Source organism: Pagrus major, chromosome 15 (assembly GCF_040436345.1).
Source record: "Pagrus major chromosome 15, Pma_NU_1.0".
In the NCBI taxonomy this organism is placed as follows: Eukaryota; Metazoa; Chordata; class Actinopteri; order Spariformes; family Sparidae; genus Pagrus; species Pagrus major.
In genome coordinates, this window is record NC_133229.1 from 30,301,585 (window position 1) to 30,328,891 (window position 27,307).

The 27,307-nt window shown below is 42.6% G+C and overlaps 1 protein-coding gene across 1 annotated transcript; it reads right to left on the reverse strand.

Moving 5' to 3' along the window:
- Positions 1-907: 907 nt before the first annotated feature.
- On the reverse strand, positions 908-25,612 carry tbc1d12a (TBC1 domain family, member 12a). Its single transcript, XM_073481428.1, has 13 exons — positions 24,349-25,612; positions 16,606-16,741; positions 12,030-12,166; positions 11,074-11,156; positions 10,833-10,950; positions 10,612-10,718; positions 9,913-9,996; positions 9,715-9,806; positions 9,451-9,522; positions 8,246-8,374; positions 7,974-8,083; positions 6,592-6,850; positions 908-6,087 (listed from the first exon to the last, which is right to left on the reverse strand). Exons 1-13 carry the CDS (start codon positions 25,344-25,346, stop codon positions 6,016-6,018), a joined length of 2,397 nt encoding a protein of 798 aa, XP_073337529.1. The 5' UTR covers positions 25,347-25,612; the 3' UTR covers positions 908-6,015.
- Between the last annotated feature and the right edge of the window lie 1,695 nt (positions 25,613-27,307).

The following is a 27,307-nucleotide window of genomic DNA, read 5'->3' on the forward strand; positions in this document are numbered from 1 at the left end:
ATTATTGAGCTGAATGAGTGTGTCCTCCATCAGAGCGCAGTGTGTTTGTCATGTGACTGGCTGGATGATGAGTGAGAATTTTGAGGGAAAAGGCCAGAAGTTTGAGAATGTGTCAGACAATTTCTTTGGTCTTTTGTGAAGTCAAACCAAATGAAAAAGAAGAATTTCCGAAGTTTTCCGAAGATTTCCGAAGATTTCCGAAGATTAACGAAGTTTTCCGAAGATTACCGAAGTTTTCCGAAGATTTCCGAAGATTAACGAAGTTTTCCGAAGTTTTCCGAAGATTTCCGAAGATTAACGAAATTTTCCGAAAATTTCCGAAAATGTCCGAAGATTCCCGAAGACTTCCGAAGATTCCCGAAGACTTCCCAAAGGACCTTCAATCCTCACAAGGATTCAACCAGTCTTAAATAAGAGCTGACAACTGTCAGTTTATTTATTATTGAGCTGAATGAGTGTGTCCTCCATCAGAGCGCAGTGTGTTTGTCATGTGACTGGCTGGATGATGAGTGAGAATTTTGAGGGAAAATGGCCAGAATTTTGAGAATGTGTCAGACAATTTCTTTGGTCTTTTGTGAAGTCAAACCAAATGAAAAAGAAGAATTTTCCCCTTACGGATTTTTTCTTAGATTTTAAAATATTTCTCACAAAAACTGTTTTTTCTCCTGCAATGTCTTTTCACTCAGTTTCACAAATGGATTTTTTTTCACTACATAGCTCTAGCTCTGGAAATAGATGAATGGCCCAAACAAAACAATAGTTCAAAGTATTTCCTGTTTCATTTTAACGCTCACTCATAAGTTTCAGCTTGGTTACAGTCTGTCATGCAGTTTGTTGCAGACGTGATCAGACATCTCTCCTCGTCCTGAACTGAAACCATTTTCAAGTCTTAAAGGACAGACAGAAAACCGTTTGCTGAGATATTTATTTACACATTTAACTAGTGGCCATTATATGAAAAGAAAGAACATTTTTACAGTTTATTTACATCACCTGTAAGGCATTATGAAAAAAAACCTGTACACTGAAATCCGACGAGAAAATGAGAAAACAAACAAAAAAACTAAATGAATTTACAGGAAAGTATAAAACACAACTGGAGAGCGATGCTGGAACTTAAATACAGTGAACACATGGAACATAAGTGGGGAAATATCACACTGATCCTGTCTTCTCTCTGCAGCTGTCGCAATATTTCATCAATAATCTGGAGTGATGTGAGCTGAGGGAGCGTTAAACCAACCTGCTGAGGATTCTGGGTAATTATACTGAATTTCTCTGGCCAAACAAACACCATATTGCACTTTTATCTTTGAAATGAACGAGTCAAACAGAGTGAACATGTGTGAAACACAAAAAAACATCCTGATTCGTCTCCAACATGTCTGTCTGTGAGGTTACACATCGACAACAGCTGATGGTTTGTTTCATTTTGTCGAAGCAGAATGAGCGAGGATCAATACAGACATCTAGAAATCCTGAAATCATTACAAAATATTTTTCTTAGATGTTCAATTTAGAGTTTTCTAAACCGTTTACACCATAAATATAAGAACTAGATAAAAAAATTTTGGTGCACACATTCGCCAAAAAGCTTTATAGCTTGCAGGTTTTCTTCCTGGTTTGCAGCATGCAAACATTATGTGTTGTGTGCACTGATTCAAAACAATCTGCAGTCTCAATCTAAAAATGTCCACATTGTCCTTATAAAAGGAACGTGTTGCTGTTAAAATGTGAAGAAAATTGTGTTTAACCTGCAGCTCAAACATAATCAAACATTATTGTTGTTTTTGAGGATTCACTCCAATTTTGTCTGATTTCAAGTTAACTTTAAGAGTTAAGAATATTTTTTAGGATCAGACAAATCTTCTCAGGATCCATCAAAAGTCCATCAAGCTGTAACTAACCGAGCTGTTGGTAGTTAATTAGTCAACACAACCAACTTTTGTCGCCTCGAACTCACAGATGTGTTGAAAATAAACATTTGAAAAGTGTTTTCATACAAAAATCAACCTCACATCAGTCACATTAGCACAATTTTGTTATTGTTCTTTTACATTATAACAACGAAAATTTACCTTAATGGGAACTTATTACATTAACAGCTCACAGACCTGTTTCTCTGCATTACTACAAATTCATTATTGAGTGTCACTGAACTCTGTAATTAGTGTAAATTAAATAATATTAAAAACAGAAATGTCATGTTCACAAAGTGCTAATTTCTTTTCTCTTCGCTCTGATTCATCATCAAGCAAACAGAAGTGTTCAGATCCACTGGAGGTGTTTCACCTGCTGAACTAAAACTCTGGTGGTGTTTTATTTTGAAAACACCTCCTCAGTTAACTTCCTGATTAGCTGAGAAACATCACAAGGCTGTGTTTTAAAGTTTAAAGTGTTTGTCTGCGTCTCCTCCAGTGAATCTAAAGCTGCTGTCTGAGTGATTCAGTGATCGCAGCGTTTGGCGGTTCGCACGCACATCAACACAAACATGTTTCCAAAAAAACAACACTGATACCGGCTTCTACTTGGTTGATGTACAACAACAAACCCTTTATCTATGGAGTCATTTGGTGTAACACTGGTACGATTGCAGGAAAACTCGCCAGAGAAGAAGAAACCTGGAGGAAAAGCTCTGCTGTTCCTTTAAACTCTTCTTCCTCGTCAATCATTCTGACCCTGAATATCAAACTCTTCGTTCTTCTTCGAGTATTATACATTACATTTCCACGATGACACTCTGAACAACAGCAGTGACACAGGAATCACTCTGTGTCTTGTTGCTCTTCTTTACCATGCGTGACGGTTTGTTTAAAATAAAATAATGTTTTTTAAGTAGTTTGACAGCATTGAAAGTAATAAAAGAGCAGGGTGATGATCGTGGTAAGGAAAATGGAAAATGGCAACAATAACTTTTAACCTCTTCCTCTCTCTTCCTGCAGGTTTCCTCGTTGTCTCCGGTGAGTTTTCCACTTTTAAAAAAAGCTGCGTTCAACACGGTCGTTCACACGGTGACAACACTACAAACACGTGGCTGCTTGGTCCAATGTTTTTAAGGCCCGCTCATTCGCTGGTGGGTGAGTGGAAAGTATTCATCATTAGTAGTGTGTGTGTGTGTGTGTGTGTGTGTGTGTGTGTCTAGAGGTAGGGATGAAATGGGAGGTGAAGGGTACATTTATAATGAGTGTTAATCAGAGGAGTGTTCAACACAAAGTGACAGAGCGGAGACGGAGGTGATGTAAAGCACTTCAACAGGCCGTGAGACCTGACGGGGCGACGAACCGTCTCTACACCGTTATAAAGATTCAGACGGAGTCAGTCGAGCCAGACGAGAACTTATAGTGAAGATAAACATCTCCAGTGTTCAGTCGGAGTGTTGGGTCAACGCTCCGCTACTTAAACAGGGCTGCAACTATTTTCATTTTCAATAATCTGCAGAATATTTTCTCACATGATGGATTCATTTTCTGTTAAGTGACTAAAAACAATTATTCTGCAATCAGTCAAATGATTTTTAAGCAGTTTCTAACCTCTCAAATGTGAATATTTGCAGGTTTTTAAACAACAATAGTTTGTTTGTCGAACGATTTTCTGACATTTTTCAGAGCCGATGATTAGTCAAGAAAACAATCCGCACATTAACCGATAACAGAGTCGTCACAACTGATTTTAAATCCAAAAAAATCATTGGTTTTCAATTTTGATCATTGAAATCAATTATTAGAAATCAAGGAGACCGATAACTGACATTTAATCGCAGTAAAAATAAAAATCTTTTTGAGTACATTTTACTCACGTACTGTAATTTTGAGCTACTTTACTTGAGTATTTCCATTTTCTTCTGCTTTGTACTTCCTCTCTACTTCATTTATTTGATAAATTTAGTTACAGTTACTTTTCAGATTCATATTATTTACTGATTATATTAACTGTGACGTTACCAATCAGACGTTGTTGTTGGCGGGACACTGAGGATGCTGCATAAGTAAGTAGCACATTTTTTAACTGAGTTTATTTTGTTGGCAAGAATCTGAATCTCTAACTGACAGCTGTCAGGACATGAAACCATCTGTTGTCAACAGCACAGCCAGCAGTGTCTTAAAAAAACATTTTTCAATCCAAATTTGAATCGTTTTGTGATCTTAAAATTAAAAGACAAATCGAATAATGACAATAATCGTTTGTTGCAGCCCTGATCGATTTACAGTCTAGCAGTCCGCAGTGATATCTGGAGACATCTTGATTGGTCGAACCAAAATTTAATTTAAAATATAAATAAAAGCATTCAGAGAATGATTGAGTCACGATCAAACAATTATCAAAATAGCTGCTGGTTAACTAATTGATTAACAGTTTGAGTTTGAGTCACGTGTCTGCAGTTCAACAGCAGCAGTTTGACAGCAGCAGCAGAAACTTACAACAACGGAGGAAAGTTGGGAAGAGTTTAGTTACAATCTGACGTTCAAGAGCAAAAAAAGTTCTGGCGTGTGCGGTTAAAAATAAAGTACATAAGATCTCAGAATCTCCCGGGGCAGTGAAGTAAAAAATACTACAAATTTCAGCTTCAGTTCCTCGTCTGTAAAATCTTCCAGTCGGTTGCTGATTTCTTTACGCATTTTCACAGACGATGGAAAAAAGGAGTGAGAACATTTTTTCTGCTGCACGGAATAAAAAGCGTCATTCTCTTCAAGCCAAAACTAGTAAAAAGCTAAAAGCCAAGCCAAGAATAATTACTCCAGTATTCACGTGATGTGTCGCCTACATGTTTCTATGTATTCTGCTCTGAATGGTCGTCTCGTTTACATTCCCTCTAATCACCGACATGAAACGATTAGTCTCTTAATGCCCCGTTAATTCATCTGAAAGTGTTTCGCACCTCTTAAAGCCAGTGTTGTTGGTGCTGCGTTATAAAGTGCTCTTCAGGTTATTCTGGATCCCTTAAAACGCTGACTGAAAACTGCCGTGGCCCGACACTGCCGTGGGCTCGCAAAGATTTTTAAGGATTATTCTGACCCGAAAGCTCCTTTTGGATGTGAATCCAGAACAGACCCGAATCTTTACCAGATGTTTTTTACTGTAAAACATCTGGTTTAACACCAACAGTGACACAAAGTTTGATTTTTATGTCAGGATTACATTTTAAATTATCTAACACGTGTAGAAAAGACTGTGGAATAATTAATTTCCTGTAAAAACATAAAAATCACAACATATTTAGTCACAGTCTGCTTAATTAGGATCACTGATGAGATTATCTGATTAATAATTAGAAAGACTACGTCGTACAGAATGATGAATTCATTACCCCCCAAGCTTTCTCGTCTCCTGTTTCATTTCCAAACCGTTTTTTTTTTGCCTACATGTGAAAATATGACGAAGCTCGGAGGTTAAAGTTGGAGGCTAATGTCTCAGGATATTAGCGTCAGCCATGCTACTGCAGATTCCCGTCATTTCTAGATCCAGACGCCTGGTTCAAGCTCAAAAATGCAGCAAATCAATTATAGTGTGAAGTCAAAACCACAAGGACCTTTTGTTAAATAATTAAAGGTCATTTTTGAAGCCTTTAGAAAATCATTAGCACCGAAAATTAGAATGAAGTCTTTGAGAATTACACAGGGCGTAACGCTCGCTGTTAGTGGTGTGTGCGTCCCAACGTGGAGGCCGAGTCGGCCGGGAAATAACACATAACATCTGAAAGTCTCTTTTAATTTCCAGCTTTTGTCGGCTGGTAACATCGTGACACTGCTGCCAAACAACCAGTCGCTCCTCCAAAGTGAAATACTGACGAAGGCTGTCGAAGTTTAGAGTGAACCAACCACTTTGGTTTTCCCACTCGGAGCCGCTTCCTTCTTCTTCCGCGGTCGGCTCGTGTTCGCTTCAAGCTTCGTAGCTCAGAGTTTAGCTTCAGGCTACGTAGCTTCAAGCCTCTGATGCTAGCTCTGACGTGTACCTCCGACGTTCGTGGCTGGGTTTGAGTTTGAAAACAGTTGGCGTTAGCGTCGTGGTTAGCTAGTGTTAGCTTCTCAAAGCCGGGCTGGTGTTTTTGTCCGTCTCTTTAGTTCCGTCCTTCATCAACGCAGAAAACACCTGAGAGAGAAAACAGAGAGAGAACGAAGCGTTAAAAGATTTTAATAGTTTAACAGTTAGTTTAAATAATCAATCATAATGTTTGTGACTGAGAATATCACAGAAACACACACAGCAGCTGCCTTTCTATCAAGTCTTTATACACATAGATAGTCAAGGGTTGTATTAGAGGAGGAGGTGAAGGAGCAGGGGGGAGGAAGAGGGAGGTGAAGGAGGAGGAGGAGGAAGAGGAGAAGAAGAAGAAGATGAGGAGACAACAGAGAAGAAATAGAAGAAGAAGAGGAGGAGGAGTAGAAGAAGAAACATGTTCTTCCTGGTTCCTGTTCCCAGATTAAACTTCACATTTCCTCACAGATGACCAAGGCTGCTGTTTTTGGGTTTTTGTCTCTGACCTCTACATCTTCTGCTACATTATCAGCCGTGTGTAAAACGGCCTACAGCGCCATCTTGTGACAACACTACACTTGTTGTGTTGTTGCTGTGAGCTCTGAGTGCGACACTGACCTGAGCCCAGCGGCGGTTCCTGCTGATCATGTGTGTGTTGGCCATGGCGCTGAAGAGCGTGTGCGGCTGCAGGTCCTCCGGCAGGCGGGTGAGGAACTGAGCGATGTGGATGAAGTCCATCTGGAGCAGGATGTCCTCGAAGAGACGCAGGATGCCCAGCCCGGTCCGAAACAAACTCTCCTCGCCGTCACGACAGAAGACGTCCCACACCCGACACGCCACGTCCAGAGGGAGGGACTTACTGTACAGAGTGAAGATCCTGGACCGAGACGGACAGAAACATGGAAACGTATCAGAAACAAGACTCTCATTCTCAAAATTAAATAGAAAAAGCTTCTGATTTTTTCAGAACAGCCGGGGTTCAAACATTTTATTACTATTTAAACAAAGTTCGTCTACTCGAGATCTCAAGAAAATTATCTTTGTTATTCCGTGATAATGACAACGACATAAATAACTTGTGATCTCGAGAAAACAAATAAAATTTTACTCTCTGTCATGAGAAAACGGAGGAAATAACATGTTGACCCGTGACCGTTTAGGGCTTCCGTAGTTAGGAGCTAATTAGTCTACTAACAAAATGAGCAAAGGGCCCGATTGAGGATGTTGAAGAGACGCCAGCTGATCTAAACATCGTCAACTCTGTCATCTGTGACTGTGTTTGTGGCATTACACCGATGTAGTGTGCCTGACATGGTGCTGCATCGTAATCTGAGCAGTGCAGCAGGAAAGGCGCTGCCAAAACTGATAAGGAGGAAGAGCAGAGCTGCAACCTCTCATCTGTTTTTATATATTTATTTATATATTTATATCTTACAGCAGCAATGTGTCACGTGACGCCCTGATATTGTGATATTTGGTGGCGTTACATCCCATCATTGTGATGTGTTCAGGTTTTCAGACTGCCCACACTTTCTACTGCCGCTGTGCCTCCGACTGGTGACTTCTACCGCAGAAAATCTCTGTCTCACACCTGAATGTTTGCAGGTATCGGCTCTTAAAATCAGTGCTTACTTTACAAATCCAGTACACGAGACTTCATCATCTGATTATCACAGAGAGTTAGTACTTTATAAGTCATGTTAGTGACTTTAAAATATGCTTTAACACGATAATCATCAAGCTAAAAACACAATCAGATAATCGCTGGGAACTATTCGGAGAGAGGAAGAGACTGAGGACGTTCAGCTGTTTCTTTAAATTATGTATTTATGATTGTGTGCGATTCTTCAATAAACTACAGCCCACAACACAGTCTAATAAACTCTTTGCAGCCAGATAATGTGTCGTTTAACAAGCGAAGGGGAGGTGAACTCGCCCTGAACGCACCCGCACTGTGCACTTTAGACCAAACACTAGAGATCGAGTGTTTAATGACTCACCAGTCGATGAGATAGAGGTCAGGGGTCAGGTTGTTGGTCTGGAAGTGGCTGAAGAGACGAGGAAGATTCTCCTCAAAGAAAACCTCAAAGGCTGCGAAATACTTCAACATCTGACCGACGGAGAGAAGAAAGAGGAGAGGAAGGAGGTCAGAGTGACGAGAGCAAACACACAGTCACACGACAGTTATTGTGTGTGTGTGTGTGTGTGTGTGTGTGTGTGTGTGTGTGTGTGTGTGTGTGTGTGTGTGTGCGTGTGTGTGTGCGTGTGTTACCAGCTCGTGGTCGACTCTGAAGAAGGCCATCTGACAGGGTTTATTGAGCAGGTTGGCGAAGGTGATGAAGGCGTCGGCCTCCTCCAGGTTGAGGATGAGCACAGCGGCGATGAAGGACATGCCCTGCACCTGAACACACCACAAACACAGACTCCAGATCAGCAACAGAGACGGACTGTGTGTGTGTTTCTGTAGCGTCTCTTTACCTGACGACGTTTAGCTTTAAAGTATCGACACGATCTCCAGTAGAGTTTTAATTATCCTGCTCACAAATACACCCGAGTACAGTTATAAAGACGCACATCTGTCACGTGCTGCTTCTGAGTGAGACCGCTTTCTTTTTTTAAAGATTTACAATTGAGTAATTAAACTTCTCTCAGTTTGACTTATTTTAATTTATTCCTTGCCGTACTTAAATAGAAATACATTTATAGCTTGGTAAATATCAATTAATCAATTAATATACCATTATAAAAACAATGTTGGCATTAATTAATGTATTAAATGTGACTTTCCTGCTTAATTTTCTATTTTATTTATTCCTTTTTAAATGTATTTATATCCTCACATTATATTATTTCTTATGTCTTTATTTTTGTATATTTTCACATTTTTTTTATTTGCATTTTTACCACATTTACATTTCTGTATTTTCTTTTAAATGTCTGTATCAATATTAATCAATGCCTTCATTTATATTTAATATGAATGCTGATGCATTTAATGGCATATTAAATTATATATTGAGCGACTTAATATTATTTATTTATATTTCAGTCCCCCAATACAATAACCTTTGTTAAGCGTGGATCAAATGCCTCGTCAGAATAATGATCTTGATGACTTATTTAATGTAAAACTTGCAGATTTATTTTTATACTATTTGATTTAAGTGTTCCTGCTTGTGTTCAGGTAACATTTTTAAATTTTGTCTTTATTTGTTCAAATGAAAAAACAACATTCACAGGTAATGTATCCACACGACTATTGAAACCACTTCACTTAAAAGACCTACGCGTAAGAAAACTTTATTTTTGAGTCTCATTCCCAACTCGTCAAAAACTGATGCTTTGGGATTGAACTGGGACTCAAACCTTTTTTTTTTTTTTTTTTTTACAAATAGGATAATTAATTCTGTCTGTAAGCAACTAAACTTTAATTGTTGTCAGGTTTTTTTTCCACTGTGGAAGAAAAAGTGAACTCACGTAGCCGATGTCAGGTCTGTAACAGGTGTACGCTCCTAAAACACTGTGGAGGAGGTCGTGGTACGGTCCGCCCTGCAGAGAGACGAGAGAGCGATGAGATCAACAGACAGACGGACGGAGGAAGAGATGAGGATGTGTGAAGAGCAGATTCATACAAAGTTAAAAAGAAAACCAGTGGAGGAAGACGAAGATAAAACTAGAGATGAAAAGAGAAGGATCTGGAAATGACTGATGATTAACACGCTCCTTCCTGAGATGTGTTACCTTCTGGAAGATGAAGAGCGAGGGGAAGGTTCTGGAAATGTCCAGTTTGATGAGGTCCAGACTGGACTCTCTGTCAGCCAGAGACGCCCCTTCTACCAGAAAACACACGAGAGAAAGAGAAAAAAACTCGACATGTTATTTTTAGTTTCGACCTGAATGTTGAGTGATGTCAGAGGTCGGACTGGTGCTGCGTCGTACCGCTCTCGCTGTCGTTGACCGAACTGGTTTCACTGTAACTCCTCCACTTCTCCTTGGCTCTGGACAGGAAGATCTCATACAGCTCTGCACAACGAGAAACACAAAGAGATCAGAAGTGTTAACTCTTACAGCTGGTGTGTTTTACTGCTGAAAAACAAACGTAAATCAGGTCTTAACTTCGATAGTTGACTTGTAGAGTGTCATACAGCTGTGAGGGCAGCAGTGTGTAAAGTTTTTATTCCTGAATCATCCAAATATTTAAATGTAAACCTGCTTCTTTTCTTTTTTTTCTGGCTTGTTTTGTTGTTTTTTTTGTCAAAACCAACAACTTTAAGTTTGTCACAAAAACCTTCTGACTTCCTGTCTGTGGCTCTCAGCACAAAGCCCATTGGTTCTGTAAAGGAGTGAATTTGTTGGGGACTATTTTCAGCGGCGGATTAATCTACATCTGGTGCAGCAGGACTGTGTATGTGGGATTCTCCTGTTTTTCCAGTTAAATGCTTGTTACTGTGAAGCTGCAGCTGAAGGAAATGTTCAGTTTTCTTTCCGTTCGTATTGTTTCATCGCAGGTCGCGGTTATGCACCTTAACGCTGGTTGCACCCGCCTCCGTAACTTGTATTTTGAGTGTAATTAATTTGCCAAAAAATAGAAAAAAACACACAAGTTAAAGATGAAATTGTGTGTGCATCAGTCTGTACCTGGCGTGATGTTGAGCTCGTTGCCGATGGCGAGGCTCCACACTCGTCCCCTGACACTGGGAGGAAGTCCCTGCCACCAGAGCTCCCTGACCCGCCTCGTTCCCTTCCTACACACATACAGACACACAATGAGTTACATAAACAAGCTCACAAGCACTTACAGAGTGTGTACAACACACACACACACACACACACACACACACACAGACGTGGAGACGTACATGGTGTCCCAGTGCGGCAGGATCTCGGTGTTCCAGATGACCATGGCATTGGAGATGATGTCCTCCTGTTTGTGTCTCTCCTTCATCTGACGCTTCTTCCTCTGCGCTTCCTTCACCTCTGAGGGGAGAGAGAGAGAGATTTAGAGAGGTTTGTCCCTGCTGGCCACCGTACTGCTGTCTGAGCCAATCTGGTGTGTGTGTGTGTGTGTGTGTGTGTGTGTGTGTGTGCGTGTGTGTGTACCTCTCCTCTTGGCTCCTGCCACCATCTCCTCGTACTCCATTTTGTGTCTCTGGGTTTCCTCCAGTGATTTGGCAGGAAGGTTCCTGAAGGACACAGAGAGACTGACAGTCAGCACTTCCTGTCAGGTATTCAGCCTCATGTAAACACCTCATCTGGAAGAGGCTGATCTGAATTAACTTTTAAATCATATGGAGAGGGGATGGTGTAAACCTCTGATACTCTGATAAATAGGAAAATGGCATTTATTCGTATTGTTTCTCTCAGGTTGGAATAAAATATGTTTTTCTGATATGGCAAGAGGATGTCGCTCACTGTACAGACTGTAAAGCCCACTGAAGCGTTAAAAATAAAACTGATTTGATTTGCGAATGTTCGCCCCACGTGGGGGTTACAACACAGGTGACATTGGAGCAAAACAAAACGGGTCTGTGGCCGATAAAACGTATTTGTTGGAGGTCTTAAAGGAGTTAAAGATTGTGGAAAGGCTCGAGACATAAAGTAGAAGCCAGAAACCAGAATCTAGAACCACTGGAGGACTTTGATGGCGGCCTGCGGACGTTACAAGTCTGAAAGTCAAAATGAGCGACGGGTGGTGAACGTGACTTACTTCGGTGTGAATGTGATGTTTGAGGATAACTCGTCTGAGGCTCGTGATCCTTCTCAAGAGATCAGCAGCATTACGTCACAACATTAGCTAACGTTACTTAACAAACACGAACGTGTAAAGTGTATCGACCAGAGACGCTTCACCGCGGGCTCGTCAAAACAGTTAAATTCTGATTAAATGCTTGAGGCGTGTAAACAGTGAAGTTGGATCTCTAATCAGAGTATGTTCAATCAGACTGAAGAAATATTGTCCTTGTTAACGCAGCTGTGTGTGTGGCAATGATTCGTCTTCATCCTGCAGCTCCTCCTGAGTTAAATATGAGATCCACATGTGTCTGACTGGTACTCACGCCGGCCGGTCCTCCAGGATGAGAGCTGTGGTGGACAGAGGCTCAAACTCCAGGTTCTTCCTCCTCCCTGCAGCCGAGGGGAGCTGGGAACACGAGGACACATCGCAGTCCTTCTCCTCGTCCTCGTCCTCCTCCACCTGAGGACACGAGACAGAGACAGAGGCTGTTACAGAGAGCTGGAGCCAACTCTGATTTTGTATCGAACATTAATCAAGTCGATGGTTAAAACTGATGTACATTCACAGTAAAAATGAAAATCTTGTGTCAAAATTTAGAACAAATGGTGATTGAATAAAGAACAATTTCTTTTCCTTCTCTGAGACATTTATGTGATAAATTAAGTTACAGTTATTTTGCAGATTCCCAACACGGACCAGACATTTGACATTTAATAAAAAGTTTGACATTTCCAGGACAATAAATAACAAAACACAACGCAGAACATAAATGGCAATTGCATCTTACAATCTTATTTCCTACTGGGTTTTTGTGGCTCAGTACTGAACGACCCAAGTACTGGTCCACGGCCCATTAAAGATATTAATTGTGACATGTTACCAAAGAAGTACATTTTTAAATCAGTTTATTTTATCTGCAATCAGACAGAAAAATCTCAGATGCCGATAATCAGTCCGTCCCTGGTTAAAAAATCATTTGCTAATGGAAAAAATCCCCAGAGGGAACTTTAATATATTTTTGTTTTGTGTTTTGTAGTTATTGGAGATTATTCAAAATTCAAATAACTTTTAACTCTTTAAATCTTTTTATACTTTATGTATAAAATACAATATACATAGATACGTCTGAGTGAACTTACTGCAGCGTTGACAGCGGCAGTAAGTTCACTCAGACGTATCTTTGTCACAAAATGTTTGATTTGTCTGATGTAAGTACAAACAGCAGAGATGTCAGACTTAACCACAATCTGCACACAGCTATACAACAGGTCAACACACACACACACACACACACACTTAAACAACAGAGCAATTGTTCATCAGCTGCAGCGCAGAGAGAAGACGTTGAATCACTGAGTCTGAATAAATCTCTTTCTGTGGGTGATTGTGTGTGTGTGTGTGTGTGTGTGTGTCACTTTCACATGCACCAGCAGCTACCAAGCATGTAAGTGGTGTGAGATTTGTTTATGTGTTCATCATAAAATGTTATGAATCAACATTTATTTGTGTATTTATGTGATATATTTGAGGGCTAACGGTCGAAGCCATTAAGTGTTTGTTTGTGTGTGTGTGTGTGTGTGTGTGTGTGTGTAGCCTGCACAATAAATAGTTCATTCACAGGAGCGGGGCAGCTGTGGGTCAAAGACAACAAGCCTTTTATAAACTGGTTTCTGAGCCTCACCGCCAGCAGAGGGAGTTCCTCCTCCGACTGAAGCCGGAGAACCGACCGGCTCAGCTGCTCTGTCATCACTTTCAACATGAACTCAAAGTCATATGTGTGAAATCATGTGACCGATCCAGTGATTTCTGCACCGTGAAAGCTGCTGTGTATCATTGACAGAGTGTCAGTGAAAATACTGTAAAGATTTCACAGTTTACAGTCGACACAGTTCCCTGGTCGGTTGAGAACCGTTTTTAAGATGTCCAGCTCAAGTTGATCCCCTACGAGTCCGTTTGCAGTCAAAGAACCTCAGGTGGGGATTTTTCTGACTGTTCTGAAATCTAAATCTAAAAGGTGACCGAGCTTTTGTCATCAGGGCCTCTCAGCTTTGGAGCGACCCGCCTGAAGAGCTCTTCTTTAAAAATCACTTCATAAAAGAAACAGTTCATCCAAAAATGAGAGGAATCAGTCGTTATCTACTCATGACGATGGAAAGCCAGAAAGTGGACATTTCTTGAGCTTCACAGCAAAACAAAAACAAAAAAAAACGACCAAAGAAGACATGAAATGGCTCCAGAAGCCCAGGGATTTTAAATTGAATTGAAAAGACATTATTTAAGCCCGTTTTTAAGCTGAAATCTTCACTGTGGCTGCTGAGATAAAAGTGTTAGCATTAGCGCTCAAACTCAGACTTGGATGCAGACGAGCTGTGTGGAGCCGTTTGATGCTTTCCGGGTTGTTTTTTCCGTTTTAAAACAAGTCCCAGCTGCTTCAGTTGTTGAAATGTACTGAATTGTCATTTTTTGGCTGCACAGTGTTGCATGTAGGGCAGAAACTGAAGCAGATGTAAGTAGAGGTGTTGCAAAAAGTGTGAAAACAGATAATGAGGATTACTACACAAGAACAGGATCATTATTTTGTCAGTTATAATCCCTGTTGTCCCTCTAAACCTGTCAGCTAATTGTTTTGTTGCTGCACAAACTGAATTCAAAGGAAACGGTTAAATTGAGAGCGCCCTCCTCCTCCTGCTCCTCCTCCCGCTCCTCCTCCTCCTGCTCCTCCACAGTTTTGTGTCTGACGTGTCAACCAACCGAAGCCAAACCACATCTGGTCGGCTCTTTTCCTGATGAATCATCTGACTCTGGCTGCCATCATGTGAGCAGAACGAGCAGAGCCGTCAGGCGGCCTTCACACTACACGGTAAGGTCGGAGGACAACCCCGGAGCCGGATCAAGGACAGAAGGGATCTGGGGTCTTGCTCGAGGGTACTTCAGCGAGACGGGATCGCGACCTTCAGCTGGAGGACGATTGAATTGACGATCTCTCGGTGTGACAGCTGCTTCCTAACTAGTTTACCTAATGCGAAAAATCAAACCTCATCCAATTAAATTCAACCAGAGACAAGGAGGCTGCTGCTGCTGATGCTGCTGCAGTGTGTGTGCGTGCGTGCGTGCGTGCGTGCGTGCGTGTGTGTGGACACCACCTGTGCCAGATGACAGGAGATGAACAGCTGTGTGTGCGTCATTGCTGGCAACGCAGCAAGTGGGGGATAGAGGGGTGAATTGTGTGTGTGTGTGTGTGTGAGGGGGTAATAATCTGCGTCTCAGCTGCAGGCTGTGTGTGGAAGTTGCCTAGCGACCACACACACACACACACACACACACACACACACACACAGTAAATCCATTTTGCAGTCTCTTTCCTGTATGTAAACAGACGCCCGCTAACAGCATTAGCCTCTGGAGCATCAGGCTAACGAACATGAATCATCAGGTCGACCAATCAAACGTGTTTGCGAGCAGCGAGCAGCTCGAACTGAAGCGAAGCATCTGGATTTTATATTCAACTTATAATAAAAAAAAAACATAAATGCCGCACACACTCAGCATGTTCTCTAATGTGATTTACTCAACAGACATTTGCATTATTTAAAAATGAAAAACACATCCTGAGATCACAAGCTGACGTCTTTTAAATGTCCTGACCAACAAACCACGAAGATGTTCAGTTTATAAAAGAGAGAAAAGAAGCAAATCCTCTCTTCAGAGAAGCTGGAACCAGACAATGTTTGACAGTTTCTCCTGTTGATGCTTAAACAATAAAGACACTAAAGAAAAGACTGAACTCTTCGACGAGGAGTGATCGTCAGCTGCACGTTCAGCTCTGCTCTTTGAGGGATTATGCAGAAAGTTTGAAGTTAATAACTTCTGTGGTTTTTCTGTTAGTCATCTCTGTCTGAGGACATAAAAAACAACACCGTCTTGAGTGCAGTCGTCCTCCACCTCTGACTCAAGGGTTTATCACCCCAGGAGGTCGACGGGGACGTGGTGACAACACTTGGGGAGGACGTCCCTTTTAACATCACGGTGAAGACATGGGCTAGCAGAAAGAGTCTGGAGGATGACCCCGTCCTGTCCCCACCAAGCCCCCAGAAGGAGATCCAGGCCTTGAAGCCAGTTTTTCTATTGGCCAAACTGTGTAATTACAACGTCACATGATGCACTGCGGCCCAAAAAGACTTTTTCCCATAAGCTTACATTGTGAAAGAAGCAAAACTCCCTGGGCCTGATGAGCACCAGATTTAACACAACATTAACACAACAAACCTGAGATCCTGAGAGATTTCTCCAGCAGTCTGTAACCATGTGTAATGCTGATCTCTTGAGACAACTACAGGAGAAAATCAAGATGATTCAGCATGAGAAGCTGACCTGAGGATGACGCTCAACCACAGTCCACAGCGGGACTCATCAACTCATCCAAGACCTGCTCTATTCACCCGATTTGGCTTTTCAGACTACAACCTTTGGAAGAGGGAGCTCAGGGGGTCGCCATTTTGACAGTGATGATGACCTCACTGCTGCTACCACACGTTTAAAATCTGACCACCAGTTTGTGTTTTCAGTTTTGTTTCATCATATTTGCCTGATACCCATGAGCCTCAGTCACCGCTGCTGAAGAGAAGCAGCCAATCAGAGGAGCTGTAACAACTCCAGGATACTTTGTTTTGTTACTGCAGCTGGGGACAAAACAAGACGCTTTAGTTTCTCACTTTTCTTCAGTTTTCATGTCCACCGGCTTGTACCTGACTTTTCTCAAAGAACGTGGTTGTTTATCTTTTAACTCTGTCAGTCACATAACTTCCTCCAACCTCTCTCCTCCGTTCAGACCTTCAACAACGTTAACGAACACCCTGGAAACGACGTTGATGATTTCAGTGTGTGTCCGTAGAGCCTACCTGCTGTTCGGATAACGGGGAGACGGGCTCTTTCGTTGGCTCGCCCTCTCTGGGTGCCGTCTTGCTAAACAGCCGCCACCCTGTTGCATTATGGGACAGCGCCTTGGGCTCTTTGGATTTCCTAGAAAACAGGCTCCTGAAAGAAAGAGAGAGACAGAAAAGGACAAGTTTGATCATCTTTAACATTCTTCAAGTTAAGAGAGCTGGAAGCAGTAAAGTGGGCGTATAAATCTGCAGAGCGTCGCAGTTTCTCATGACTCAGAACTTTAACATCTCTCCTCTGGAAGTCGACCAAATGTTTATGTAAAAAATCTGAAAGTCTAATCAGCTTTAAATCACAATCCAAACTGAGATGTTGCTCACTCTCCCTGTTTGACAGAACCTAAAATCACTGCAGGAAACCGTCTCCACACAGGAAGGCCGCAAATCAAAAACATAAAAGCAAAAATCTTAAACGTGTCGCTTCAGAAACAAGCATCCAGAAAAGTTTCCACATGCTGCAGGCCAAAACTCAAAACCTCACATCTTACACAGCTGGTCAACATGTTGTACAGCTTTGTTTGACAGAGACCGGCGTATATTATTGTCTATACTGACGTGAAATCTATCATTTACACGTCTTCTTCCAAGGCAATTATAAAGAAATGATTACAAATATAAAATAAAGCATTACTGGCCTGTTTAACAGAAACAAGAGCTTCAGAGTTAAAACTGTTTTATTCTTGTAATCAACAGAATTTTTCCACTCGCCTCTGAACCGTTGATGATGTTGAAAAAGCTGCAGAAAAACAAATCAGTTCCTCAAACAAATGAGGGAAGAAGTGCGGTTATAAATAGTGAAGACGTAATGTGTGGTGAATTAATCCTCATCATCATTCTGACCACAGTCGTGCAGCTGCAGCAGTTTGCTGCAGAGAAAAGCTGCCAAATCAACAGTTTTTACATTCAATTCAGTGGAAGAACGAACCGGTCAGCTGGTGGGAAGAGAAAGGAGGAAGGCGGAGGGAGAGGAACTGGAGGATTTATGAAAAGGAAGTGGATCTGAGAAAGGAGACGCACACACACACACAACTCTGTGGCTGTAGTAGACAGCCAAGCAAATATTATTCCTGTCCTCCGTGCAGGCTCGAGTTTCTTCACTCTGAAGTGTTTGTGAGAATCCAGTCGAGTGTCAGAAACGAGCGCCGACTCTCAAAAACCCAACACATGAACGACTCGATGCCACGAGATGTGTTTAGGAAAAGTATTTTCTTATGAACAGGAATGAGCTTTATCATTTGTGAAAGTGGAGATTGTCAACCATGAAGTGACTTAATGTTTCAGCAGCAGAGCAGACGTGAACTGAAATGATTAATCCTCATCATATTAATAATTCATTTGTCATTTAAAGTCATTTTTAAGCAAAAATACCCAAACTTTACTGCACGTGGCTTCTTACATGTGATCTGGAACTAGTTTTCTTCCATCGCAGTAAACAAAGCAGCTTTGGATTTTTGATTAAAACAAACTATTTGATGATTGCCGCAAGAATGAATCCTAAAATCCCCATATTTTTGCAATTCCAGTTGCCTCGTCTGAAAGTCAGCGGGTTTTTTTGGACGGGTTATCGGTTAGATGCCTGAAATAAGGTCTGTGCTTAACACAAGCTCTTGTTCTACAACATAAAGTACATCAGTAAATACCCCACGTTAGAATTAAAAAGATGTACGTGTGTTAAAAACGGCGTCTAAGTGAGACTACAGAGGTTGTCGGGGACATGTGACTGTGATGTCGTCTGTTTATAACCTAATGTTTGTGTTTACTTCTGACGATTGCATTTACGATTCAAATATCACAAAACCGGTGTTGATCCGTGAAGAAACAACAAACGCGAACAAAATAAGTAAGTATCATAAACTTAATGCAATAATCCAAAATTTAAAAATTCAATCTGCATTTTGTCGAGGGAACCAGGGCGATGCTAGCTTCCGGGTTAGCCTACAAGAATCCATCATCCCTGCAGCTCCGTCGTTGAACCCACAAGTATGTCATTTCTACATCTTTGGGTCTCAAAATCAAAACAATAACAAAAAAATCACGCTCCATCACAAGTAAACAATAGTAAACAACGTAGTGGCTCCCTTCCTTTAGTCTCTGACGAATCATCTGATGTTTCGTCTGAAATTAATTAGGAGTAAAGAATAAAATGACAGATTTCTCTGGTCTGACGTTGTTGGACACATTTGGGATAATGTAAACACACAACTCAACAACATATACGACAAAAGTCTAGTTGTTTTAAGACATTTTAGTACAGACAAGTTACCTTTAACTGATCATCTGACTGCTATATAACAGGAGGGCTGCACAGAGAGGCGTCGGACTGGTTTTAATTAAGAAACGGATCGTAACATTTTAAGTTCTGGCAGACGCTGGTTGAAAAATGTCAACCGCATGTTTTTCGTCTTTCTCACTTGTTGTGGTTGTTGTGCAACAAGTGAAACAACACAACAGAAACAGAAAACAGAAGTTACTTTCAGCTCTTCAGTCTGTTTTGTTTTTGTTTTTTTTAAACTGCTCTTTAAATCAAATGAGCCTGACTGTTGATCACAAAGAAAATCTGGGAGATGATAAAACACAGAACTGAAGTGAATGAGCCTTTTCAGAACGCAGATAGAGATTTACTAGCAGGGCTCGGCTACAACAGGTTAGTTTGTCACTATTTATACGTATTCATGAGAAAAATAAAAGGGTGTTTTCGCTTCGTGTCGGTTACATCAAGCTGTTCCTCAGATCAGAAGCAGCCTTTTGTTCTCCTGGTGTCAAACACCTGCACACCTGCGAGCTGCAGACTTAAAAAGGCTTTAAATTGTTGCTCTTGATTTGTTTAAAAAAGCGAGAGAGGAGCAGATGTAGAGCAACAGATACAGTGTGAGTGTGTGTGTGTGTGTGTGTGTGTGTGTGTGTGTGTGTGTGTGTGTGTGTGTGTGTGTGTGTGTGTGTGTGTTTGGGGTTGGGGGGTGTGTGTGATAGGATCTGACCTAATTACCAGAGTGGAGTGGAAAGGATGTCTGAGTGTAAATAATTTACCACAGAGGTGATCAGAGCTAGTTTACTAACCGAGTGTGTGTGTGTGTGTGTGTGTGTGTGTGTGTGTGTGTGTGTGTGTGTTTTGGTCATAACATTTGGAAAGATGTGCAGCTGATGGGTTACATCAGAGTATTTAAACACCACACAGTGACAGCTGATCGCTCCAAACCACAGAAAATTGCACTGGAAGTTGGAAGATATTTTTAAGGCTATTTTTCATTACACGATATTTTGAAATCTCCTCAAAGCACTTCATAAATGCTCAGACTGTTGGTATATGGATATATTGCCCTGCCCGAGATACCTGTTTGTTTATCATACAGGGGTGGAAATCACAGACCAACTCACAATACAAAATGTATCACGATACAGCAATCAGTCGGCCGATATTAACCAGCCGATTTTGTCCAATCACAGATACATTGGTATCGTCTCATATGTTGTCTGATATGTGCTGATGAAAATGAAGTTACCTTACAAAATACAGGAATTTATCCACCGCATTGTGGTGTCAGTTTCAGTTCTTGATATGAACCGAGATCTGAGATGAAACATGGTCTAAAAAGTGCAAAGAGTTTTAGCTTTGTGCCTCTCTAACACACACACACTGACTGAAAGCAGAACAGTAACCGGTGTAGATAAGTTTACAGAAGTTTAAACCACAGAGAGTTATGAAGCCGTGACACTTGTGGGGCAAACTGTCAGAGAAATGTCCGTATTTGGTGCCAGTGCATCGGTTCCGTATTAGATTATCGGGGCAGATATCCAGAATTTTTCCAATTATCAGTATTTATCAGTATTTGTGAGTTTTCTTTCAGATTGCAGATAAAATAAACAGATTTTAAAATGTGCTACTTCGGCTCTGATGCAGCTTCCTCTCACACATTGTCCCAAACCACAACACTATCTGATTGGTCACACAGCCTATAACACTGAATAATATGAATCTGCAAAGTAACTAGTAACTAAATCTATCAAATAAATGTAGTGGAGGGAAAGTATAAAGTAGCAGAAAATGGAAATACTCAAGAACAGTACTTGAAGATTTATATTTTTACTGGTTCCAACTATCTGTTATCGGTTTCTCGATCTCTAATGATCGGTACCGGCTCTGAAAAAATGTTTAATTGCTCAACTCCTAATATTGCCTTATCTTTATTTTTCCTGCCCCTAATATCATAAAAGTTTAAAATATTTGAGTAAAACTAACACTGCTAACAACATAAAAAATGGAATGATAGTCGGTTAATAAAGGATGAGAGCGCTGTACTTTCCATTATTCAACATATGGAAAAATCGAAGCTTGAGACCTTGAGGCGTTCGTAAAAGAAAAGAAAGTCTCAAATAATGAATCCACCAGGAGGGCGGGTGAATATGTGAATGTTTTGTAGAGCTGCTTCAGGCTGACGCTGCAGCGGTCCTCCCTGTTGGGTTTGATCTCCTCTGCCGCCGACCCTCCCTGACCTGCCCTCAGCCCTGTGAAACCAAACAGCCAGCGTGGAGGTTTTCCAGCAGGGCCTGTTTTCTTCTCGCCGTTCCTCTCCTCCGTCCGTCTGGATTTCCTCCGAGACGCCGTGGCATTCACAAGCCAGCTGCTGAGGGCCCGCGTCCAAACCAAAACCAGGCCCGACACAGACGCAGATTTAACAAACAGAAGTTTTCCTACACCTGCCAGTCCGACGGGATTTTTACTGTGGCAGAAAGAAAAACAGCCGCCTGGCTCTGGACTGTAACGGTGTCTGTGGTTTTCTTCACGGTAGAAAGTGCTCGGCCTCTTTCACTTCCTCTGTCTTTTACAGGAATGTTGTCGGGGTGCAGTTCCTGTTACTTGACTGCTATTGTCTTATTAAAATGTCCTTGTTAGAGCCAAAGACTAGCATGTCAAATGTTCTTTACTTCTTCACATCATTGTATTCGTTAGACCTTGTTGTGGCTCCAGGCCTGGATGCAGCAGAGATAAGTGCTGCTGAGGCTGTAAAAGCAGCCTGAACTCTCCCTCCTGCAGTTTCTAAGGTCTGAATAAACAGCTCTTCAGTCGTCAGCCGACCTGCCTCCAGGCTGCAAGCTTTGATCTCTTCAACCAACCTAAGTCTCTCCTCTGATTATCTGACAAGGCTCCACGAGCGTCCTGGTGTCTGTCTGAGCACCAGAGACCCTTTGACAGATCCTAAACCTGGTTTCTGGGCGGGAAATGAACCGGATGTCTGACGCCAACATCTCTTCTAACAGTGCTGCCGAACGAGAACTTTGCAGATTTTCAACCAGCTTTTGGTTACATGTGCAAAACTTCTCGCTATTTTGCCTGCAGCCGGAGCCAGAAACATATTTTAGTAACTGTTTAGCTCAAATACGATATCATTTGTTACCGGTGGCCCGCCATAACTTTTCTATTTCAAAACAGACGCCAAGCCCCAACCAAGCACCTCCCAAACTCGCAGTACCTATCACCCATCAGCGAGTGTTTATCGGTCCGGTGTGGCGCAGTGCATTCTGGATAATGTAGGTTTTTTAGTCTTTTGAGCAAGAGGAACAACTTCCAAAATATAAAATATAAAGTTTTATGCAGGGGCATCTTTCCAGTTATAATCAGAAATACTTTTTTAAAATTATTTAGGCTGGGACGAGCACAGTTTTAAAGGTGTAATATGTAGGTTGGGCCAGAAATTGAAGGGATCTGTAGCCTTATCAGAGGCGATTGTGGGAAGACAAAGACTGTTATTCTGTCCAGTTTGATTGAAGTGTGTTTTACGGTTTTGTTTTTCTGTTTAGTAAAGAAAAAAGCTGTAAAAATATCCTCTTTCTTGAGAATTTTATGAGTTTATTCTGTTGACTTGAGGTACAAAGTGGTATGAGGAGTCAAGACGGGTTAGCGAGGTATCTTCAGCAGACATCTCTGCAAGACACTACATAAACATCTTTGACTTTAGACTTTTGGTTTAGCATAATCTATTGTTGGGAGAAATTGAATATAAGAATAATGTTGTTTTTTTTTAACTGTTTACTCTTTTCTGTCCACAGTTTATCATCAAATACTGTAAATGCTGCGTCTGGAAACACCTAAAGATCTTTAATCAGATGAAATACTATTTTTTGAGCGACCACCTGTGAGTGTGGTTCTTCAAACTGGATGTGAAAACGCGATCAGCCTTTTCAGGAACTGAGAAGATGTTATCTCTTTCACGCCACGACGGGCAGATGTTCACAACATCTCTGCTGCGTCACGGCGGCGGCGCGGAGGGTAAATGGTGCGATGAACTGGCTTCAGAAATAGAAAGCAGAAGAGCAGACGGAGAAGTGAATGTGGGCTAAGCCCTGAGGAAAGAGGCTGCAGCGAGTCAGTGCTCACTGAGCCCTGCTGTATCACTTACTGCGTATATATGTAACTGGGGCATGATTAACATGCAAGCTATTACACAGCTATAGGCCCCAGACTGCAGCGCTGAGAAGCTATGAAAAGACACAGATATATGTCAAAAGGTCGTCTCGCGTGGCCAAGGTCCTCTTTAATCCCTTTATAATGACAGAAACTGGTATTAAATATGGAATTAGCCCACAGTATCTGTCACTGGAGACTTGGAAAGCAATGAATATGGGAGCGGAGGCACAATTTTGCCGGTTTATATTAAGAAAAAGAAACATTTGCTTATTCTTAAATTTGGATATGAGAAACTTGTTTGTGTTTCCAGCGTGACGGATTAGAAATAACACATTTAACGCAGATTTCTCGGGGATGAATCTGGTTATTTTCAAAAGGCGTCGCGAACAACAAATATCTCCAGATAAAAATCAATTCGCCACGTTCACAGGCGCAGTCCAGCTGTTGAGCAAACGCCGGATCGTCGTTACAATTTGAGATCAGCTCATTTAATGACATCCGGACCAGATGGAAGGTGACGAGTTGAGGCGGTGGGAGCTGAAAATACAAGACCACTAACTAATAATAAATAATTTGTGTGTTTTCTGATTTATTTTGAGTTTCCTCGGCCCGTCACCAAGGCCGAACGCAAAAACCAGTTACATCAGAAGACGTTACCACCGTTTATTTATCCTTTCCTTGTGCAGGAAGACCTCGTGATTTATGATTACTTATCTTAGATTGCGTGTCCTCTCTGCGATGAGATAAAAATGTGTGTTTCCAAGCAAAATGTAAAGTTCAAGTGATTCCAGTTTGTTTCAGAGCAATTTTTAGTTTTCATTTTTTAAAGTTTTAGGAAAATGTTGGTGGTTATCGGGATGATATTGACAAACAAGATGACAATACTACATTCCCTAAAATCCTCAGTTAAATAAACAGACTCTCAAACTGACCTTTAAAGGACAACGCAGTTTATACTGTTGTACTTTGTTTATATGTGGCGGACCCTGCCAACTTTCTAAGGTCCAAACAGTGTTCTGGGACCTTATTTTCCTCTGAGAGCAGCTTGTTTATTCACTGATGGAGAAAAAAATACATATTTCTTCTGTTGTAAATAATAAGGAACCACTGATGGAGGAAAGTGGCTGGAGACATGAGGTCAGGTCCAAAATCCGGTTCTGACTGTGTGCCTGAGGTGGAGATTTCCTAATATTTACCACATCACTGGACTGTGTGTTGACACAATCACCACGTGTGTGTGTGTGTGTGTGTGTGTGTGTGTGTGTGTGTGTGTGTGTGTGCAGCACTCATTTATTTACCTGGTGAAGAAATCAGCGATGCCGAACCTCTTTGGCATCAGCTTGTGTTCCGAGCCGTCGCTGTGCTCGGTCAGGTCCGGCAGCTTGTCCGGAGCGCTCTGCCTGCGACCCGCCTCCAGAACGGTCCGGAAGTCCTCCATGTACCCCTCGTCTCCAAAATAAAAGCCCCCGTCCTCATCGGGGGACAGCGGGGTGGCGTCGCAGCTGAGCGACACCGCCAGGTTCGGGTTAGTCCTCAGAGTCTGCGGCCTGACGGGGAAACCGAGCTCACTGAAGTCCTCCTCGTCCTCCCGGATGTTGGGTTCGGACAGCGGGCTGTCGCCGCCGGACAGGGTCGACGGGCAGGGCGAGGGCAGTTTGGCACTTGATCCCGGGGTGGGGGAGTCATTGGACGGGACCGGGAGGTGCGGGACCTCCCCCGGGCACTGAGAGACAGACGTCCCGCTGCAGTCGCTCCGGCTCCTCGACCCAGCCCCGTTTTCCCGCCTGACCCCCGGGTCGAGATGGTTGTTTTCGGGGGAACCGTCCGAACCGGGCCGGTCACGTGTCGCTCTGGCGGCGTTCACGATGTGGAAACCACCGTTGGCCACTTTCACTTCCTCACCGTCCGCGTCGCACGGTCGTTTTCCCGGCTGACAGCACCCGATGTCCGCCTCGCACCCGGAGCAGTCCCCGTTGGGCATGTTGACATCTGGGCCGGACGGGGCCGAGTTCAGCCGGTGCTCCCCCGCGCATGGCAGCCGAGCGGCGGGGAGAGGAGTCCTCGCACAGCCGCTGACTGCGCCGCCGTCCGTCGCCTCTTCTCCCGGGGCGACGTCGACAGAATCCGGGGTTTCCCCTCCGCTGTCCCCCGCAGGGTGCTGCCGCATCTGTGGGCCTGTCTCTCCCGAAACCCGACCCGGGAGCACAGCTGGACAGGAAGCGGCTGCGGTCCCTGCGAGGCCTCCTCCTCCTCCTCCTCCTCCTCCTCCTCCTGCTTCTCCTTCCAGCTCCACCATCGTCGGCTCCTCCTGACCGAGTGACTCAGTGAATCCGTTCAGGCCGCCGTGGTCCCCGCAAACCCCCGAGATCACGCAGCTGTCAGTCAACTGTCCGGGGAGGATCTGCAGGTCCAACAGAACCCCCCCGCCGTGTGGGGGCGGCGGTACCGAGGCGTCTCTGTTTACACTCCTCCCGTTACCGGTCACGTAAACATGACCCTTCCCGGCTTCCTGACCCCCGCTGACACCGGAGCTGTGGTCTCTGAGCGCGATGTAGGATTTGAGAGCCGCTTTCCCTCCTCCTCCACCTCCTCCACCACCTCCTCCTCCACCTCCTCCACCTCCTCCTCCTTCTTCTTCGTTCTCGTTCAAATCGACCGAAAACGACCCTCCGTTCTCCCCCGTCGTCTCCATGACCGCTCAGTCCGCCAAGCGAGCCTCGGCCCCGGGCGTAAAATCCTGCGACGCGTCGTCCTGCCCGGTCGGCCGAGCTCCTCCGCAGCAGCAGCAGCAGCAGGTCTTGTTGTTCATGGAGGAAGGGGCTACCATTTTAGCCAGGGGGACACTTCAGCGCTACCTGACACCCGCCGGACGTAGCGCGCTCATTTCTGGTGTCTCAAACAACCGTATTTATCTCCGTCCGTCGACGTCCACGGCAGCGGATTAATTAAATCCCTCCGCGTTTGGCTGCTGCGGCGGCGGCGGGATTCCGGCCGCAGTCCAGCGCCATCTTGAAAAATACCCCAACAATGACGTCATGCCCCCTCTCTAAACTCGCCGTCTGTGTTGTGACTCGCAGTGACGCCCAGTGGCCGCTGCGTGCAACTGCACCCGGGGGTTCCTGACCCCGTTAACCCCGCATGTATATCCAGATTCTTTAAAAAATACTCCATTACAAGTAAAAGTAACGTATTCTACATTTTACTTAACACTCATGCAACTGGTAAAAAATAAAAAAAGATCAAATATTTAATAAAATATAGAAATACTCACATTCTGTGCAAAAAAATGTTCCATGTCAAAAACTGCCAAAAAAAAATACTAGATATTAATATTTTCAACTTTCACTGTGTTACATTTTTCAACCAACATCATTCCTGATAATAACCATCAAATATTCATTCATTTTCAGGATTTTAACCCTTTAAATACCAGTTTGTTTACATGATGCTACTGGTTTTTTTTAAATGAAAAAACACAAAAAAAATGTCCATATACTTGATAGGTAGTATTTTTATGGCAGTTTTACATTTTTTTGTACTAAATGTGGTCTTTCATCTACGGAAGAGTATCAGGGTCAGTGGTGAGAAAGAAATGAAAGGAGGGAGTTTCTTTTTCTAGAAAAGAGTCGATAAATAAAGTTGAATACAGTTTGGTGCAGCCACCTCCTCCAAGCTTGTGTGTTTTTTACTTCTGAACAGACAGTTTTCAGCACAATCTCTTCAAAGTCCTCAAAGCTTCGAAAGTCCATTTTAGCTCATAAACACCGTGTAGTTGTCACAACTACACTGTGTTTATGAGCTAAAAGAGAGATAATGTCTTTGTTACTAAAGCTGATTATGAACAACAGTGTCACCAGTTCATCTACACAAGGCATTTTGTTCGGTGTCGTCTCAAAGGTCGACTTTAATCTCCACATTTCGACTTTTTTCTTGAAGTGCATAATGGAAATAAAAAAACTTCCTCCTCTTGTTTTTTTCTCACCCCTGGTCCTATTTCATAGATAAAAGACCACATTTAGTCCACGTTCCTTTTTAAAAGTATATGGAAAATAACATTTTTGTGTTTTGATTTTTTACATTTAAAAAAACAGTGGCATCATGTAAACAAACTGGTGTTTAAAGGGTTAAAATCCTGAAAATGAATGAATATGTGGTGGTTAATATCAGGTCTGAGTCTTTTTTTCTTCATCAGTTGCCTGAGTGTGAAGTAAAATGTTGACTTCATTACTTGTGTTTGTAATGGAGTATTTTTACAGA

Coding starts and splice junctions, on each gene's coding strand:
- tbc1d12a (XM_073481428.1), bottom strand. CDS start 25,346: ATGGTGGAGCTGGAAGGAGAAGCAGGAGGAGGAGGAGGAGGAGGAGGA. Junction 16,742..24,348: donor ATCGCTGATTTCTTCACCAG/GTAAATAAATGA, acceptor TCTTTCTTTCAG/GAGCCTGTTTTCTAGGAAAT. Junction 11,157..12,029: donor ATCCTGGAGGACCGGCCGGC/GTGAGTACCAGT, acceptor TGTGTCCTTCAG/GAACCTTCCTGCCAAATCAC.